This window comes from Urocitellus parryii, chromosome 5 (genome assembly GCF_045843805.1).
Source record: "Urocitellus parryii isolate mUroPar1 chromosome 5, mUroPar1.hap1, whole genome shotgun sequence".
Taxonomy (NCBI): Eukaryota; Metazoa; Chordata; class Mammalia; order Rodentia; family Sciuridae; genus Urocitellus; species Urocitellus parryii.
Window position 1 is genome coordinate 134,135,984 of NC_135535.1, and position 16,941 is coordinate 134,152,924.

The window sequence follows — 16,941 nt, forward strand, 5'->3', positions numbered from 1 at the left end:
ATGTGCACACTTGTGTGTACAGCTGGTGTGCAAAAGAATGAGTGTACATTCATGGGTATCTGTATTTTTCTCTATTGGAGACAAGGACCTTGACATGGCTAACCTGTCAACTGTGCTTGTGGTAACTCTTCAGTGAGAACTGGCAAAAGAGTTGACAAAGGAAGGATCGTGCTGTATTAAAGCAGAGAGCCACCTAGTGTTGTGCTGGAGGCCCCAGGTAATGCTCTTTAGGTGAGTCTAATGTCTCTTAGAAAGAGTTATTTATTAATCTGAGGTTAAAGGCCAGGTCCAGGCTATCCCTTTTCACAAGGTTTGTTGCTAAGCCCAGCCTCCTTCCTAGTTCTGAGGCATCTGCCAGTCCCAAGCTGGAGGGCCACTTTCTTTGTTGCTGAAATCCTGCTGTGCAGAAGCCTCATAGTAAGTCCTTTATGTTGATATGCATTCCTTAATCAAGAGTCCAGGGGTTCAACTTGACTCTAGAGACCTGGAGGAGGCTTTCAACAGGTAATGGGCAGAGGCACAAACAGACAGAAATCATATTGGGGAAAACCACACCATCAAGTTTCCTTAATTATCTATTGCAAAGGAGACTGCCTCTGTTTTCAAAGACAGCCATGGAGCATTACTTCCATGGGATTGGGTTGCTAAGCTTTCCCAGCAAGGAGCAACTGGAAGAAAGCTTTGGAAGACAGAGATTTTGAAAAAGGAGAGAGAGGCAGTTTGTCTAATTGCCAAAGGTTCTGACTCAGAAAATACAGGGGAAACATGATGGGAAGTAGAGAGGGATCTAACACTGTGCTTGGGCAAAGGTATTGAGAAGTTTCTAGTGGGATATTTTGTTGTGGGAGACAAAACACTAATCAAAAGCATAATCAAAAGTTATTTCTGGGGTAGGTTAGTGACTAGCAGATGAGTTGATCTGAGACTGGGACCTAACTCTTCCTCTCTGTATTACTGTCTGCAACTTAGTGCCTGGAACTGAATAAATGAGAGTTAAGTGGCTCTGGAGGGAAATCATCTGCACAGATATGAAACTGGGTTTTGGGTTGCAGATGGCACAAAGGGAGGTGGGTGGAATGAGGGAGCTTCTGCAGACATCTGGTTCTCCTGCCTTCCCACCTCTTAAGCCAACAGGCATGAGTGAGTGGAGATAGGTAGTGGTTTTGCTCTCACAGCCACAGGAAGCATATTCCCTGTCTTCTAGCAGCAACACCAGAGGCCTGGGCTCTGGTGGTGTCCTCAAAGGATCCTGCTGCATGTCACTGTGCTGACTTTTGTTAAAATACTAATCAACAATGTTACAAGGAAGGTTTCCTTTTCTAAATACTCAATCTAGAGGCCAGGAAAGGGTCACCCACTAATTCTTTGCCTGTGCCCAAGTTTCAGGACAAAGGGCATGTGTGGCAACTATGGGCTGCTTAACTAAACAAGATATCTTTCTTGACTTATCTCATAGTAAGCTGAGGAGCATGTTCCTGTTTCTACCATTCCTTCTCCTTCTTCTGAGTCTGGTGACATCAGATACTGTAACCAATGAGGAGGTCCAAAAGACCTGCCCTGTGATGGCCTGTATTCCTCCAGGCATGAACGGTTTCCCAGGCAAAGATGGACGTGATGGAGCCAAGGGAGAAAAGGGAGACCCAGGTACCTATTGGCTCTTCCAGCTGTGTGACTCTTTACCTTCCAGATATAACTGGCTGGGGAAACAGGAGGACTGTCCTATCTAGGCAGATTAAGTTTTTCTCTACTATATAATATAACTCAAATCAGAGATGCATCTCATGTCCTCTGCCATTTCAGACCTCCACCCATCATTTTGTGACATATGTTGTCTTGCCTGTCCAGGAAAGCATCTTTCAGGGTAGGCTCCCACTTGGAACACAGGAGGATTATTTCTTCTCTGAGTCCTTGGAATCAGGGGTTCAGAGGTTGGCCCTGAGTCAATGTCTCCTTTCTCTGGGAATGGATTCCACATCAAGTTCTTGGGAAAAGAAAGCAAAAGCACAATAATGAGTCATGTTATCTTTATCTTCCAACAGGTCAAGGGCTCAGAGGCTTGCAAGGCCCACCTGGAAAGTTAGGACCTGCAGGCCCCCCAGGTCCCCCTGGATCAAAAGGGGCAGTGGGTAAAAAGGGAGACCCTGGAACATGTCCAGGTAAGATCCATCTAGAGAAGATTGAATTAAAGGTGCTCAGAGTTCTGGAACCCAAAATATCAGGTGGGAGGTATCCTTTTACTGACACTTTAAGGGAAGAGGCCTGACTCTGCTTCTTGTCCCAAGGCCCACTAAGCCCACTCTAGGTTACTTAGAGCCTCGAGGCATTGCCACCAATGCCTAAGTACAGATTTACTAATCTCTCAGGGCTGCTTTCTCACCAATTATACCCTGGGCCCAGGGAGAGAAAGTAGGAAAACTGAGTGTGGACTTAATATGTCTTTTGTCCCATGAAAGTATATCCATGTCATGGCAGTTATCTCTTCATAAGAAATCAAACCAAACCTTAGTGGCTTCAAAACACAACCAGTTATTTAAATACAATTTTGTGGGTCAGCCACAGAAATTCTGGTTTTAGCTGATCCAGTCTGTGGTCGACTGATGGATGGTCCATGGTTTCATTCATATGTAGGTGTCAGCTGGATTGATGAGATTAATTGAGCCACAGACCTCTTATCTGACAGGCCAGCCAGGGCTTGTTCAAATAGCAGAAATTTTAAGATTCCAAGTTGTAGAAAGAATAGAATCTTCAAGGCCTCCTGAAGCTCACAACACATAAATTACCATTTCTGCCACACTGTATTGGTCCTAATAAGTCACAAATGTGACCTAGTTTCAAAGAGCGTCAAAATAGCCTTTATTTTTTTTTATGATAGAAGCTGCTATTTTTGTCATCAATGAAACACAACTTGCCTCAGAATCTCCTTACTCAAATAATAAAAATTCCTTCAAAGGTTTCTTTTTGCCTTTGAGGTTTGTTTTTAGCAATTTATTGGGGGAAAAATGTAGTGAAGAGCTTTGGCTGCAGATTTCTGTCATGTGAGGTAACCAGGGAGTGCCTGTGTGCATGGGTGTATAAAGGTGTCTTTAGAACAGTCATCAGATGAAGACTGATGTTTTGGACTGTGTGGAAATGGAAGTATTTTTATTCTTTTTGCTTCTTAATACTTTTCATCTTCCTTCAATGTTTATACAACAATGTAAAAGAAACTATTTTTAAAAAGGTACCCACCCCTTATGTGTACAGTTCTGGGACTCCTTCTCAACAATGCCCCTTTGTTCTGTTTTTATTTTCTAGCATGTGACACTAGCAGAGCTGCTTCTGAAAGAGCAGCTCTTAAAGCAGAATTGGAAAGCATCAAAAAGTGTAAGTTTTCTCTCTTGTTCTTTAAGCACCTTAAAGTGAGGGACTGGTGAAAGTCAGTGAATATTTATTTAATATATATAATTTTCTAGTATCTGGGTAGACATTTCTTTTATTCTGGTATTATAAAGTCTTCACAAGCCCCCTCAAGTAGACATGAAGGCAAAAGGAATTTAAATTTCTCACTCAAATGCACAATAGAACTTGTAAGTGGTAAAATTGGTTTATCAACTGAAGTCAGTTGAACTTAGGAGACTCTAATCCTGGACTCTGATCTTTTCTCACTGGAAATGGTATCTATGCCCCTTTGTTATGCTGGTTTCTAGACCTGGCAATGGGACCAAACTTGTTCTTTCTGACTGGGGCCTAATATGCTGAGATGTTTCTGTTTAGTCTCCAGTTAATGGTGTGGTAGAATTCAGAATTCCAAGTTATATGTGTTCTAGACTTCTGATCCAGTGTGCCAGGGTGTCCCTTCCTTTTAAGGTTGTGAGAATGAACAAAAACAGAATATACTAGTTTAATTTGAATTTAAGTTTATTTTATCTGACAAGTCTACTGTGGAAACATTTACTCCTAAATATACAGTGGGCAGGAGTTTAAAATAAGCTAGTTTTATCTACTTTTTCCCATTTTAGTGCTATTGTTGTCTGTCACCAAAAAAGCTGGAAAGAAGTTCTTCTGGAACAGTGGCGAAACAAGAAATTTTGACAGTGCTAAGGCTCTGTGTGCCCAATTCCAAGCCTCCATGGCCACCCCCTTGAACGCTGAAGAGAATCAGGCCATCCAGAGTTTGGTCAAAGACTCTGCCTTCCTAGGCATAACAGATAAGGAAAAAGAAGGCCAGTTTGTAGATATGGCAGGGAGGAGAGTGATCTACCAAAACTGGAACAAGGGTGAGCCCAACAACGCTGGCTCTGGGGAACACTGTGTGCAGATGCTGTTGGATGGCACCTGGAATGATGTCACCTGCTCCTCCTCCTTTTTGGCAGTCTGTGAGTTCCCTGCCTGAGGCCACTTGCCCCTCAGCTCTCCCTGTGCCTTTACTGCACCCTGAAGACCTACAGTCTGCTCTGAAGGTGAAGACATCAGTTTCCCACACCTTGTCAGGAGTTGCTCCTTTTTGGGAGCATTGCAGAAAATAAGGAGAAGGGATTGAATGATGGGATGGGGAGGGGAGAAATGAGAAGTGGCTGATAATGGAGCAACACAGATTTCTGTTTCAGTCCAAAACACTAATAATGAACACTAACAACAACATAATGGTGATAGTTTTAGGAGTTGCATGGTAATATTAATAATATATTTTAAACGTTCACTTTGAGCAACATGCTACATTTTTCTATCTTTCAATGATTATCTCATGTAATTAAGTTATGATATTTTTGTTTAAGTACTTACTTGTTCAGATACAAAAATAAAATGAGTTAACTTTTCCACTTACTACAAATGCATTGTGTGCTCTGTTGTGCTCTCTTTTCTCTCTGGGTGGAGGGTTTCCAGGGTAACAAATCTCCATAGTATCCTCTTCCATGGCTTCTCAGCCAGTCTCAAATATCAAGAGGACTTATATGTAGCTCTATTTCTGAATTCTAGTTCCCTTTAAATGAGATACTAACTAGGTAAAGAACATAAATCTCAACTGAGCAGATTCATGAGTGCATACACACATATATATATGTAGCCATCTTCTAGGTTAAGCTATGGGACAATTTTAGTACCCTAGAAGCCCCTTTACAACTCCTCCTAGTTGATATTCCAAAGTTAAATACTATCCTAAGCCTACCATCGTACATGAATTTTATTTGTTATGATACACAGGCAACCATCCTGTATGTTCTGTTTTATATCTTGCTCTTTATTCACTCTAAAGCCTAGATGTGGGACTTTTCCACTGTTACATGTAGCAAAAGTTTGCTTTCATTTCTATGCAGAATTGCATTATATTTATGTACCTCTTTTATTATTAATGGATACTTGGCTTATAAGTTTACCTCTTTTATTATTAATGGATACTTGGCTTATAAATTTGGGCCATTAAGAAAAAATCCTCATGAGCATTTCTGTGTGTGTTTTAGTATGCATGGCTTAAAAATTTCTCTTGGCTCTCTACTCAGGGCAGAGTCTGCAGGTCACAGGGCAAGTACACATATAGTTTCAGTAGACACTGTAGTTTTCCAAAGTGTCCATACAAACTTATGCTCCCATCAGCAAACTGTGTCGGTCCTAGGTACCACACATACTTGTGAAGAGGTGGCACTTACAGTCCTTGTAATTTCAGCCATTCTTGTGAATGCAAAGTTTTGCTTTTTACCTCCCTCTGGCTTGAATCTCTTTTCCCAGAAGAACAATTTTCATATGCTAATCAGATGTCTGGACATCCTCTCTTGTGAGATATCTATTAGAGTCATTTGTGTGTTTCTTTAGACAATATTTTTTAAATTCATAAAAATATTGTTTACTTTTACATTCAAAATATATTTTTTGTTTATGTATACCACAAATATTTTTCCAGTATTTACTTACTTCCATTATTGACTTTTGATGAAAATAATTTCTTAAATTTAAGAAAATCTCATTTACACATGTTTTCTTTCAAAGTTGTGCTTTTTGTGCTTAATTTAAGAAATCATTGCTTGTTCTCAAATCATGAAGATATTCTTCTATATGTTTTTTTTTGAAAGCTATATTGCTAAACCTTCCACATGTCTTTAGTATGTACCTACTTGATACAGCACTAATTTGCTTGAAAACCATGTTCCCTCCCTTAATTGGAGTAGTTCATTTTTGCACATCAGCTGATTATGTGTGGGTCTGTTTCTGGACTTTCTATTCTATTGTCCTATTCTATTCCTCCAGTCTGTGTGTTGATTATTTTGCCAAACACCACACTATCTTAATTTTTGTGCAAATGTAGTAGGAACTGACATGTGGCTGTGGAAGCCTCCGAGCCTTTTTCTTCTGTTAGATAAAAAAATGTAAGATAATTTTTGTGAAGCTCCTCAACTTCTACAAAAACACGATAATGTTTTCATTAGATCTGCATTAATCCTACCAATTTACTTAGGCAGATTTGACAATTTACTACTGAATTTCCAATGATCATAGTGTATTTCTTCATTTAACTAGGATTTCCTACAGTTTTCTTGGTATGTTTTAAAGATTTTAGCTTAGTGATTTCACATATTTTGTTTTTGGTGGATGAAAGGTTTTTAAAAATAATGTATTCTTCATAATTATTTTCTACTGTTGCACATAGAAATATAAGTAATTTTGTATATGATCCTATTATATTTAGTAATCTCAAGGTGTTTATTTTTAAAATTCTAGTAGTTTATAAATTCTTCTAGTTTTTCTACCTAGATACCATGTAATCTAAAAACATGGGAGTTATGTCATTCTTTCTTTTTTTTCTTCTTCCCTTCCTTTTTCTTTTTTTCCCTTTTTCTTGCCTCATTGCACTGGTTAACAACTCCAGTACAGTGCTGAATGGAAATAGTGATGGTGACCCTTCTTTCCCAGTTCCTTAGTCTGCCTTTGTTTATTTTAGTGATTAAGATTTAGGTTTTTATCTTTTTAAAAAGTTCAAGTTCATATTTACCTAAACTTACTTCTCCTCCCACCAATTTTTCTATACTTCAGTGGCTTGTAAAGTCCCAATGTCCATCACTCTGTTCTGTTCCTGCTTCTTGTATTGAATGTAGCCTTCAGGTATTGGGCTACAGAAGGGATGATGGTTCTTAGGACTAGCTGTCCTGATATTTTTTACCATGCTGACCGGGCTTTCTGTCAGTAGGTCCCCTGTAATGTGGTAGAACATCACAACTAGATGCTTAAATCAGCTCCCTTCCAATTTTTCTTTGCATGCCTAGGTGAATGTCCAGGACCAAAGACCTGCTCTGCAAATTCCTCAGTAACATTTGGCCAGGCCTCAAATAATGCCATATGTCAGATCCTAATATTTGCCAACCTTGAGAAAATCATAACATCTCTGAAAATGTTCCTGGAAATATGTTAATTAGTCTTAAAATCTTGGCAGCATAGAGTCTCCTGGGTGAAATATTTGAAATACAACAGATAATATTAGGAGGAATTTGACCTAGTAGGCTTGCTTAAAAAAACAAACTAACAAACAACAACAACAACAACAACAAAACACCTCACATCATTTCCTTAATTAGAAGTCAAATAATGAGCCATGTGTGATGGCACATGCCTATAATGCCAGCAGAGACAGGAAAATCACAAGTTCAAAGAGAGCCTCAGCAACTTAGCAAAGCCCCGAGAAACTCAGAAAGACCCTGGCTCAAAATAAAATATACAAAGGGCTGGAGATGTGGCTCAGTGGTTAAGTGTGCCTAGGTGAAATCCCATGTACACACACACACACACACACACACACACACACAAAGTCAAATAATCAGTACAATAAACACTGTATATTCTGAGTCCAAGGTCCAAAAGCGAAAGATCACTGAGACATTTCTGCTATTTTTTTGCTTTCAGAGACCACAGTACCAGGCAGAAACAATCAAAAGACCATATAACAGAATGTTTCAAAATATGGACAAACAGGCTTATCTGACTACTCTCTTCTCTCCCAGTTCCTGGCCAGGGCTATGTGGCCAGGCCCCCATTTCTAGCTTTTTCCTGGAGAGTCATATTCTTCACACTGAACCCAACTCAACATGACTCATAGATGTCATGTTTTTACAGATAATCCAACAGAGTATCATTCAGAGATGTCAAAGACAGAAAATAGGTACCACTTAGGACAGGGATCCACTCACACTGCAAAACAACATGATACACACAAAGATTTTTAGGCATTACCTTGAGCAACCTGACACATATAAAAAAAAATGCAAAGAAACACATAAAATAAATGCACATTATCATTCACTAAATCTCATAAATATCTGTAAGTACAGAGAGACTCTGATCAAAATCCTGATATCAGCCCTTCTGATCTCCAGCACTGACCTGATGGGAATTCACAGCCATGTTGGGAAAGCGGGCCTTTGTCAGCAACAGAAGTATCCATGTGGCTTACCACTTATCACCACCCTTGTGAGCCTTGAGGAGAATGCAGGCATCATAAGTTTCATGAAGAAAGTTAACACTTTTACCTGTGCCTACAAAAGACCCCTCCCTGGGAAGTTTCTCCACTGGTTGCAGTCTTATCACTGAGCTATTTCATACGCAGAAGTACCTGATGGACAAAGCAGTGTTTAGAGATGAACACAGGGGACAACAGAGTGGCATAAACTGTACATGCACTATCATATAGCTCATCAGGAAGTTTAAAAAGATTGTTCCTGAACAGGGACTGCTCTCTCAGGCCACCCCTCTCAGTAGCTGAATACTAGTGGTACTTTGGGACCCACTCAGTTTAAACAATTTCATGTGACCAGTACTATAGTGCGTGGAATGACGGCCCCTGAAGTTATATTCATATCTAATCTCTTGAACTTCTTAGTAGTAAATTATATGGCAAAATACTGGACATTATCTGTGATGTGAGTAAGTGAAGGATCTTGAGAGAAGGACTTATATGGTGGAGCTTTGTCATTTTCATTTTGGGTTGCTATCACAAAATATCATAGATAATATGTAACAAAGTATGATAGACTGCATAACTTATAACTGCATAAATTTATTTTCCACAGTTGTAGAGGCTGACAGTCCAAGAAAGGGTGACAACATGATCAGGTTCTGTTGACACCTTCTTTTAGGTTGCTGACAGCCAACATTCTCTTTTATTCTTAGAATATGAGAAGACAGTAAAAGAACTTTTGTGTGCCTTTAATAAGGGCATAGATTCCACACAGGAGGGCCTCACTCTCATCGTCTAATTATATCCAAAAAGCCCCAACCTCTAATACTATCATATTGGGGGTTAAGATTTTAACATATGAAATTTGTTGGGGGACTCAGGCATTCAGTCCATTGCAGACTCCAGGGGCAATCACCTGCATCCCCATGTGAGATAAGCCAAGAAAGGTTTGCGGACACCAGAAGCCAAAAGAGGCAAGGAACAGATTTTCCTTCCTCAAAGCACCAGAAGGGAATGCAGCCCTGCTAAAACCTTGATTTCAGATTTCTTAATGCCATGAATACAAAAAGTTTGAATCCACAGATCTTGTGTAAATTTATTACAGCTTCCCTAAGGAACGAATCCAAGTACACATGGAGGGTTTTCCCTCAGGACTGGATGGAGAACCTACAGACTCCTGAAGGACACATGAGCATGTCCTTTGGAGGATCAGCTCCCTCTCAAAGCTGTCTGTGGGTTCTAAGGTAACCACCTGTCAGTCACTCTTCTTTCAGGACCCATGAGGTCACCCTCTCAGGCAGAAATGAAGGGCGTCCTCAGCTGAGGAAGGCGCTGAACAAGCTGATTCTCATCTGTGTCCTTCCCTCTCTTGGACCCACTCCTTTCTGTTCTAGTGTGTGGATTACTTGTAGTGTTCCCTTAAACTCTGCACCTGCTTATGCTCATGCTCAATTCCAGGTTTTCAATAATAGAATTCTTATCAATTATATATTCCATAGATAATACCTTTACCTCTCATGCCTGCAATCTATTGATTTCACTGCCCTCCCTGCCCAGGAGTTGCTGCTTTCCATATTTGTTAGCCCAGCAGCTCATCTGGCCTCTCTGTCCCTGTCCACACTGTGGTCTCTGTCAGAGGTCTCAACTGGAGAGTAGTCATGAAAAGAATAACAAAAGCACTTATTATACTCATCAGTAAACCATTAACTTGTGGGGTGAGGGGTGGAAATTGACACCAAGTCACACCCCCACACACATACAAACCTCCCTTGCCACATCTGGCAGACAAATAGTTGAAATGAAACTTGTTGCACAATATTAAGCTCCCCTTCCTGCCTCTGACCCGAACATTAAAAGGGATATTGTACAATGGAACCACCAAATTATTTTATGATGAAACAACCAAATGCCTTGGTAACAGCAGGTCCAAGTGTGCAAGTAAGGATGACAGCACCTCATATGTGACTGCCATAGACCAGGGGGGATGTGTGTACTCCACAAAATTGAAGATGTCTTTTTCGGTCAACCTCTCAGATGGAACATGAATGCCTACAAGAAGTTCAAGAGAAATTTTATCAGGAAAAGATTCTTAAATGTTCAGATTTACAGTTTTATACAGTATGAGACTGTTTTGATGAATATAAATATTTTAGAAATCCAAGGATATTTTTGATAACTATAGTCTTATGTTCATTTCAGGATTCACTTTATTTTTTTAATATTTTGTTTTGGTAGCAAAAGTTTAGAATACTGAATGCCGTACATAAATACTTACAAATGATGGCTAGGTGTTATCTTCTTAGCTCGAATATGCACTTAGGCTCAATATACATTGTCTTGGCACTGGATCCACTTAGAGGAATAGGAAATAGGAAATAGGAAATAGAAAGGAAACACAGCCTGCCATTAGAGTAGCTGTGAGCCCTGTTCTGCAGTGGGAGGAGCCTGTCAGAGATTGAGACAGCAATCCAGGAGCAATTTTCTGTTCCTCTTGAAAGAATTAAGATGTGACAGAGTTAGAATTACACAAGTAGGTGCAGTAGAAGTTCAGCAGTGACCCTGGCTTAAAGCCACTCAGCCCTGACAGGAATTAATATGAATACAGGTTCACAGGCGAAGTTTCCAGGTCTCCTTAAGGGACATGTGGGTTCCAAGAACCACCACACCTTTGGAAATTATAGGTCTATGGCTTCCAACTGATATCCTGACTTTAGTCTGTGCTCCCAGTTAGAGGCAGTTCACAAAGGTCATTTCTACCATGTGCACAGCTGTTCAGTAACACAGCTGACATTGCACCTTTATCAGTATTCCAGGCAAACAGATCTAGAAAGTGAACTCAAGGTCAAGGTCAAATTCTACAAATAGGACAAAGGCTGTGTTAACTCTTGACTTATACAGTGTCATTTCAAAAAAATGTGTGTTCTCAAGTGTTCCACACACCAAAAGAGGAAATTTACAGGAAAAATAACATATAACACAATATAAACCTGTCACTGAAGTTTCCCCTATGAATATCATGAAGAAGACAGGTACTGGCAGGCACTGTGTTGACATTTCATAATCCTTGCCTGGCATTTAACTGATCTCAGTCTAAGAGTTGCATAGCAGTGAACTGACTTGAACAACAGATTGGGAGTAGAATCTGCTAGGCTGAATTTCTAAAAAGTGACCAGGAATAATGATGGATTTTCTGTTAAAAGTGACATTTTAAACCAGTTTAAATACATACAGAAATCCATACAAATAATTTTCTTCTATTTAGTTCACTCCATGCTGGAACCACATTCCAACAGTCTGTGGACTTCCCGGGACTTTCTAACCCTTGAACCAACCCTCTCTTCACTGCCCTTATTGTCCTCATGGCATCTTCTGCATACTAAGATGGCCGAAATAATCATTGTTATCACTATTTTCTGATTCCACTTTAATAATTCTCTCCATCTTTCAAAAGTTCTGGGAAAAACAGCAATCATTTTTTTTTGTATTCTAGTTGATAAATTTATTTCCTATGGGGATAAAGAATAATAAACTTGTTATTCCTCTACCTGTATACTGCAATTGAATAAATAGATATGTTGTTGATGGATTATGGGATCTCAGTTTCTTTTTTAAATTTTTTTATTGATTTTTTTAAAAAAAATAAATGACAGCAGAATGCATTACAATTCTTATTACATGTATACAGCACAATTTTTCATATCTCTGGTTGTACATAAACTATGTGGACACCAATTCGTGTCTTTATACATGTACCCTAGGTAATGATGTCTATCGCATTCTACCATCCTTGCTAATCCCCTTCTCTACCCTATCTAGAATTCATATATTCCTCCCATCCTCCCCCTCCATACTCCACTATGAGTCAGCCTCCTTATATCTGAGAAAACATTCAGCATTTGTGTTTTTGGAATTGGCTAACTTCACTTAGCATTATCTTGTCCAATGCCATCCATTTACCTGCAAAGGCCATGATTTTATTCTCTTTTATTCCTGAATAAAATTCAATTGTGTATATATGCCACATTTTTTTTTATCCATTCATCCACCGAAGGGCATCTAGCATGGTTCAGCTAGGTTGGTATAGATATTATGAATTGTGTTGCTATAAATATTGATGTGACTGTGGTCCCTGTGGTATGCTGTTTTTAAGTCTTTTGGGTATAGCCCACAGAAAGGGATAGCTGGGTCAAATGGTGGATCTATTCCCATATTTCCAAGGAATCTCCATACTGCTTTCCATATTGGCTGCACTAATTTGCAGTCCCACCAACAATGTATGAGTGTACCTTTTTCCCTACATCCTCACCAATGCTTATTGTTGTTTGTCTTCATAATAGCTGCCATTCTGACTGGAGTGAGATGATATCTTAGAGTAGTTTTGATTTGGATTTCTCTAATTGCTAGAGATGATGAGCATTTTTAAATATATTTGTTGATTGATTGTACATCCTCTTTTGAGAAGTGTTTGTTCAGGTTCTTGGCCCATTTGTTGATTGGGTTATTTTGTTGTTGTTGTTAGCTTTTTGAGTTCTTTATATACCCTAGAGATTAGTGCTTTATCTGATGTGTGAGAGGTAAGGATTTGTTCCCAGGATGTAGGCTCTCTATTCACCTCAAGGTTGTTTCTTTTGCTAAGAAGAAACTTTTTAGTTTGATTCCAACCCTTTTATTGATTCTTGGTTCTAATTGTTGTTCTATAGGTGGCTTATTAAGGAAGTTGGGACCTAAGCCCACATGATGAAGATTAGGGCCTACTTTTCCTTCTTTTAGATGCAGAGTCTCTGTTTAATTCCTAAGTCTTTGATCCACTTTGAGTTGAGTTCTGTGCATGATTAGAAATACAGGTTTAATTTCTTTCTTTCTTTCTTTCTTTCTTTCTTTCTTTCTTTCTTTCTTTCTTTCTTTTTTTGTTGAAGGTGCTATCTTTTCTCCAATGCAAGTTTTTGGCACCTTTGTCTAATATAAGATAATTTTAATTTTGTGGGTTACTCTCTGTGTCCTCTATTCTGTACAATTGATCTACCAGTCTGTTTTGGTGCTAATACCATGCTGTTTTTGTTACTATTGCTCTGTAGTATAGTTTAAAGTCTGGTATAGTGAGGCTACCTGCTTCACTCTTCCTGCTAAGGATAACTTTAGCTATTATGGGTCTCTTATTTTTCCAGATAAATTTTATAATTGCTTTTTCTATTTGTATAATGAATGCCATTGGAATTGGAATTGCATTAAATATGTATAGTGTTTTGGAAGTATGGTTATTTAGATAATATTAATTCTGCCTATCTAATAGCAAGGTACATCTTTCCATCTTCTAAGGTCTTCTTTGATTTCTTTCTTTAGGGTTCTGTAATTTTCATTGTATAGCTCTTTCACCTATTTCATTAAGTTGATTCCCAAGTATCTTGTTTTTCATTTTTTTGAGGTTATTGTAAATGGGGTAGTTTTCCCCATTTCCCTCACAGAGACTTTGTCACTGATATACATAAATGCCTTTGGTTTATAGGTGTTGATTTTATATCCTGCTACTTTGCTGAATTCATTTAGTAATTCATTTAATTCTAGAAGTTTTCTGGTGGAACATTTTGGGTCTTCTAGGCATAGAGTCATATCATCAGCAAATAGTGCTAAACATTCTTCTTTTCCTATGCATATCCCTTTAATTTCTTTCTTCTGTCTAATTGCTCTGGCCAGTGTTTCAAGAACTATGTTAAATAGAATTGGTGAAAGAGAGCATCCCTGTCTTGTTCCAGTTTTTACAGGGAATGCTTTCAATTGTTCTCCATTTAGAAAGATGTTGGCCGGAGGCTTAGCATAGATAACCTTTATGATGTTGAGATATGATCCTGTTATCCTTAGTTTTTCTAATGTTCTGCACATGAAATGGTGCTGTGTTTTGTCAAATAATTTTCTGAATCTATTGAGATGATTGTATGATTCTTATCTTTGAGTCTATTGGTGTGATGAATTAAATTTATTGATTTCCGTGTGTTTCTGAACCAACCTTGCATCTCTGGGATGAATCCCTCTTGATCACGGTGCACAATCTTTTTTTATATGTTTTTGTATTTGATTTGCCAGAATTTTATTGGGAATTTTTGCATGTATGTTCATTAGAGATATTGGTCTTTCTTTGATGTGTCTTTGCCTGGTTTGGGGATCAGGGTGATATTGACCTCATAAAATGAGTTTAGAACTGCTGCCTATTTTTCTATTTCCTGAAATAGATTGTAGAGTATTGGTATTAGTTCTTTTTTAAAGGTCTTGTAGAACTTGGTTAAGTATCCATCCGGTCCTGGGCTTTTCTTGGTTGGTAGACTTCTGATGGCATCTTCTATTTCCTCACTTGATATTTGTCTGTTTAAATTTTATATATCTTCCTGATTCAATCTGGGCAATGACTTAAGAAATTTGTCGATGCCTTCAATATCTTATTTTTTATTGAAATATAAGTTTTCAAAGTAATTTATAATTATCCTCTGTATTTCTTTAGTGTCTGTTATGATATTGCCTTTTTCATCATCCATGCTGATAACTTGAGTTCTCTCTCTCCTTCTCTTAGTTAGCATAGCTAAGGGTCTGTCAATTTTATTTATTTTTTCAAAAAACCAACTTTTTGTTTTGTCAATTTTTTCAATTGTTTCTTTGGTTTCAATTTCATTGATTTCAGCTCTAATTTTAGTTATTTCGTGCCTTCTACTGCTTTTGCTGTTGGTTTGTTCTTCTTTTTCTAGGGCTTTGAGATATACTGTGAGGTAATTTATTTGTTGACTTTTTCTCCTTTTTAGGAATGAACTCCATACAATGAACTTTCCTCTTAGTACTGCTCTCATAGTGTCCCAGAGATTTCAATATATTGTCCCTGTGTTTTTATTAATTCTAAGAATTTTGTAATATCCTTCTTGATATTTTCTGTAACCCATTGTTCATTGAGTAGCATATTGTTTAATGTCCAGGTGATGGAGAAATTTTAGTTTTTATTTTGTCATTGATTTCCAATTTTATTCCATTATGATCTGATAAAATGCATGGTAGTATCTCTACTTTTTTGTATTTGCTAAGAGTTGCTTTGTGGGATAGTATATGGTCTGTTTTAGAGAAGGATCCATGTGCTGCTGAGAAGAAAGTGTATCCTCTTGATGCATGTTGAATTATTGTATATATGTCAGTTAAGTCTAAGTTATTGATTGTATTATTGAGTTCTATAGCTTCTTTTTTTTATCTTTACAATTTTATTTTGTATACACATTTGCTCAAAATCAGAGAATTTCTAGCCCAGGTTCAGGTAACTGAAGGGCCTTTATAAGTACTTTATATTGTCTAGCCCCAAGGTATGCTGCAAACATAGTCTGAAGTAAAATGGGAAATAACATTTTTCTGAAGATAGGCTTAGTAATTTTAATCCAGTAAGTTAAGGTGTTTCCTTTCTCTGGTAGCAAGGCTGATTGATACCTGGCTGCTAAGCCACCATTTACAGGAATAGCCAAGAAAACAGGGTACAGACCTCCTAAAACTAATCCAACAAGTCCACCTGTGGTCACAGTACAGGTTTCACAATTTAAATCACCTGTACTCGAAGGTAAACTTAAAAAACCTCTGAAAGATGCTTTTACTATCAAAAATGGGAGCACTGCCATTGGTAAGCCAGCATCTATTCAGGCCCTTGTTACATGCAAGACACGCCGAAAAAGACTGTTTGCTATTAGGCCACAGAAAGTAGCATTAAGTCCAATATTTTTGGATCCATGTTTAAGAAGATTCCTTTCTGCTTCTGATAGTAGTTCAATTTTTCTGGCTATGACATCAAAAATTGAGTTTTCCTTGATAGTATCATGTGGTTTATGGTTTTCCATCTTGACCCTGCTGCTATCCTCCCAACAGGTGCCTTCCCAGTTCTTCTAACATGCCTGGGCTTAAGATACAACCTTTACTCCATTCCTCCCAGTGCAGCCATCTTCGGCGGACACCTATAGTTTCTTTATTCAACTTTTGTTAGGAAGATCTATCCAGTGGTGAGAGAGGTGTGTTGAAGTCACCCAATATTATTGTGTTGTGGTCAATTTGACCCTTGAACTTGAGAAGAGTTTGTTTGATGTACATAGCTGCAACATTGTTTGGGGCATATATATTTAGGATTGTTATGTCTCGTTGGTGTACATACTTGAGCAGTATGTAATGTGCATCTTTATCACTTTTGATTAACCTTGGCTTGAAGTCTCGTTTATATGATACAAGGATGGAAACCCCTGCTTGCTTCCACAGTCTATATGAGTGGTATGATTTTTCCCAAGCTTTCACCTTCAGTCTATGGATGTCTTTTCCTATCAGATGAGACTTCTGGAGTCATCATATTGTTGGGTCTTTTTAAAATTCAGTCTGCTAGCATATGTCTTTTGATTGGAGAGTTTAAGCCATTAACATTCACGGTTATTATTGAGACATGGTTTGTATTTCCATCCATATTTTTTTTTTTTTGTTATTTAACTTGACTTTCTTCTTTGATTACTTTTTCCTTTAGGGTACTACCT

General features: G+C 38.2%; 1 protein-coding gene and 1 pseudogene across 2 annotated transcripts; one reads left to right on the forward strand and one right to left on the reverse strand.

Annotated features, from left to right (window-relative positions):
• Window positions 1–339: 339 nt before the first annotated feature.
• Window positions 340–4,722, forward strand: LOC144255140 (mannose-binding protein C-like). 2 transcript variants are annotated; one of them, XM_077799237.1, is made up of 5 exons: window positions 340–417; window positions 1,457–1,644; window positions 2,040–2,156; window positions 3,295–3,363; window positions 3,999–4,722. In XM_077799237.1, exons 2-5 carry the CDS (start codon window positions 1,470–1,472, stop codon window positions 4,370–4,372), a joined length of 735 nt encoding a protein of 244 aa, XP_077655363.1. In that variant the 5' UTR covers window positions 340–417; window positions 1,457–1,469; the 3' UTR covers window positions 4,373–4,722. The 2 variants fall into 2 exon arrangements, with proteins under 2 accessions (XP_077655363.1, XP_077655364.1); XM_077799238.1 differs by having other exon boundaries at window positions 396–417; window positions 1,432–1,644.
• Window positions 4,723–15,672: 10,950 nt separating this feature from the next.
• On the reverse strand, window positions 15,673–16,266 carry LOC144255059 (transmembrane protein 126A pseudogene; annotated as a pseudogene).
• Window positions 16,267–16,941: the final 675 nt, after the last annotated feature.